The sequence below is a fragment of the Buceros rhinoceros genome, unplaced genomic scaffold (assembly GCF_000710305.1).
Source record: "Buceros rhinoceros silvestris isolate BGI_N320 unplaced genomic scaffold, ASM71030v1 scaffold12566, whole genome shotgun sequence".
Taxonomy (NCBI): domain Eukaryota; kingdom Metazoa; phylum Chordata; class Aves; order Bucerotiformes; family Bucerotidae; genus Buceros; species Buceros rhinoceros.
In genome coordinates, this window is record NW_010418152.1 from 7,924 (window position 1) to 10,851 (window position 2,928).

The following is a 2,928-nucleotide window of genomic DNA, read 5'->3' on the forward strand; positions in this document are numbered from 1 at the left end:
TCAGCAGTTCAGATCCTGGCCATTCGCTGAAAATTGTGCTGCTGAGCTTTTTGCTAAAACCTGACGATCTAGAACCTTGAGTTAAGATTAGTTAACATCCCTAAAGTGTCAGAGAACTGGTAACATTGGTTTGGCTTACATGCACAGTTTAGCGTACACGGTCATGTGTAGATGTTTGTGCAGTTTTCCAGTGTCAGACACAGAAGTACTGGGGGGTGTTCAGTGCTGAAGGAGCTGACATTCTAGCAGAGCTATGGGTTTCCATATCATGACTGAATATTGGTGTCAAGGAGCACTGGGGGTGTGTCAGCTTTTCCTGTTGATGATTTCATTTTACTTTCCTGCGGTTCTCTGTAGCCTCTGTTACTAGTTTCCTCTTGTAAAATTCCTGCGAATGATTATAGACAGTTTATTTGGAGTCATTGCACAGTTAGATCTTCTCATCTTTGCTTGTCAATGAGGTTTTTTAACCTCATAGCCATTTCCTTGCTTAAATTTTTTTCTTCACCTTTGGGATGTAAAAATGCTTGGAAGTTGAAGGGCTGTGTGTCTGCACCAGAACTGACCGAAGAGGATTCCTCTGTCCTCTCCCCAGTGCGGTGATGTGTACCTCTGCACATGATCTTCAGACTTGCAAACAGTTGCCTTGACTGGAGCAGCGCAATGCAAGTCTATATTTTCTTTCATGTTTATTGTCATCGTTCGAATATTTCCAGTTTCAGCAAATGATCTTAATCTTAACTTGTTACTTGTGGGGTTTTTCCCTTTGGGATGTATTGGCTGATATCTTTCCAGATTGAATGTCCTCTCCTCTGTCTGTCCTGATCTGAAGTCACTTCCTAGGACATAGGAGATTTGTAGTGTTCTTGCTGTATTTCACATCTCGGTGTTTCATTTTGCTGGCTGTGCTGGCAAGATTGGCTTTCTGCACTCCACTCTACTTGTGCTGTAGCACTTTATGCAGTTGTGCCTTAGTTGCTTTATATACATGTATACTATATACTTTATATACAGTATAAACATTTCAGAGGAGATTGAGGAGTGTAGGGTACGTAGCTTCATTGCCAGTGTTTGAACTGGTAAAAGTACAGGTGCCTTTTTGAATGAAGTCTTTCCATGGAGAAAAGGTCTCCTGTGTGTGTTCAGTGTTATGTATGTTCTGCATTTGGAGCATTTAAAGGAAAAGTCAGAAATCTGTAGCTGTTGATTGTAGGCAGCGCTTGGGGAGGGGCACAGCAGAAGCATAAGCAGGATTGCATTTCATTGCCCTGCCTGCTGTTGATGTCTAGGGTAGGCAAAAGGAGAGGTTAGGATGGGTTCCTCTGCCCTGAGGAGGTGCTGAGTGGAAATGAAACCTTGACAAGCCGGTGAGAGGGGACTGAAGGCATTGCGCTGGTATCTCACAGGTCTTTTGGCTTTGAACAGGTTCCAAAATGCTTTCCATATTCTGGTAGAAACTGGAAACCACCCAAGTGAAGGACATCTAAAGCAGTTATGTTTTATAGATACTATATATACCTTTCACTGAAACGCGCCCCTGCCCCCCTTATTTTTCAGGTTTGTGGATTTTTCTGTACCCTTCTGCCCCCGCAGTAAAACGTTTTCATTAACCCTGGATGATACTTGCAATTCAGAGAACTGTTGACTTGGGAATCTGCATGTCTTGCAGAAGGAATTAAAGGACTAAGTGAAAGCCTGACGTGAGATTGGCCACCATATCACTTCACGGCTAGGTGTGCTGGCTAGGAAGGGCAGTGTGAACACACTTATTTAGCTGTTCCTTTTTGTCCTGTAGACAACTTGTCTTTTTATTGTAGGTGTGGAGGGTGCAGCTTTCCAGAGTAGACTTCCACACGACCGTATGACATCTCAAGAAGCTGCCTGCTTCCCTGATATAATCAGTGGGCCACAGCAGACTCAGAAGGTGTTTCTGTACATCAGGAACCGCACCGTAAGTTCGTTGTAAAAGTATTGATGAAAAAGAGCAGGACACTTGTGTACCTTGCAAAGACTTTTTGACAGTTACCGTGTCTTAACAGTTGGTAGGTATTTTGTTTTTTAAGACAGTAGGGTTTCATTTCTGGCATCCTACCATGCCCTAAGCTGCTAAGGAAGGGGTTATCCACCTCGACTGAGGCAGTGCTATGAGGCAGCATAACAAACCTATGGTACATTTACAATATCTAAAACACAGACGTAACAACCATCAAAACTAAGAGACTGAGCTAATACACCTTTTAAAAAGTGAACAAACAGAAAGCTGCTACAAATGTTCTGTTTCTTAATCTCAACTTAAGTCTTTGTGGAATACTTAAAAATTCTGTTAAAAGACATGTTGCTTAGAATAAGGAAAACTTCTCAGCTTTTTTTCCTTTGCTTAGCATTCACTTGCTGTGATACTCAGAACAGAGTGGTTACTTGGCCAGCTTTGATTTCATAAAGAAACTGTAAAACATTAAAGAAATGAAACTCTGCTGCTGAATGATTGTAGGCTTTCTGCTGAGTTCAAAACTTCCATGCAACTTAAAGTATAGAAATAAGGGACAATATTCAAATGATTCTTTGGGGAGTTCATTGGGTTTCGCGGATGATGCTTTTAAATGGTGTTTCTCAGCATCAACCAGGGTTCAGGGTTTTTTCCTGCACTTAGAGTGTCTTAGAAAACTTAAGTGATTGTTCCGGTTTGAGCTGAAACTTCCTTGTTTTGGGAAATGGACAAATAGAATTATTCCATGCAAATATGATAATTCCGCATTTAAGTGGTTAAGGAAGTCAGGTGCAATGTTACGTGTCAAGGCTTTAAAAACGCAGCAGCTTGGGGGAGGTCTCTCTCTCGGCTTCTGGACTCTCACGAAGAGAGGAGAGCTCCCACGAATCTGCTTTGCCGTGATTAGGCCCGAGCAGGCTGCACCCAGACTGCTGGCTGCC

At 42.4% G+C, this 2,928-nt stretch overlaps 1 protein-coding gene across 1 annotated transcript in view; it reads left to right on the forward strand.

Annotated features, from left to right (window-relative positions):
- KDM1A (lysine (K)-specific demethylase 1A) overlaps nt 1-2,928 on the forward strand; it is a 40,109-nt gene that overhangs the window by 6,954 nt on the left and 30,227 nt on the right. Inside the window, exon 3 of the mRNA XM_010138424.1 lies at nt 1,818-1,951. Within this exon, the coding sequence (XP_010136726.1) occupies nt 1,818-1,951 (134 nt within the window). The remainder of the gene's footprint in view (nt 1-1,817; nt 1,952-2,928) is intronic.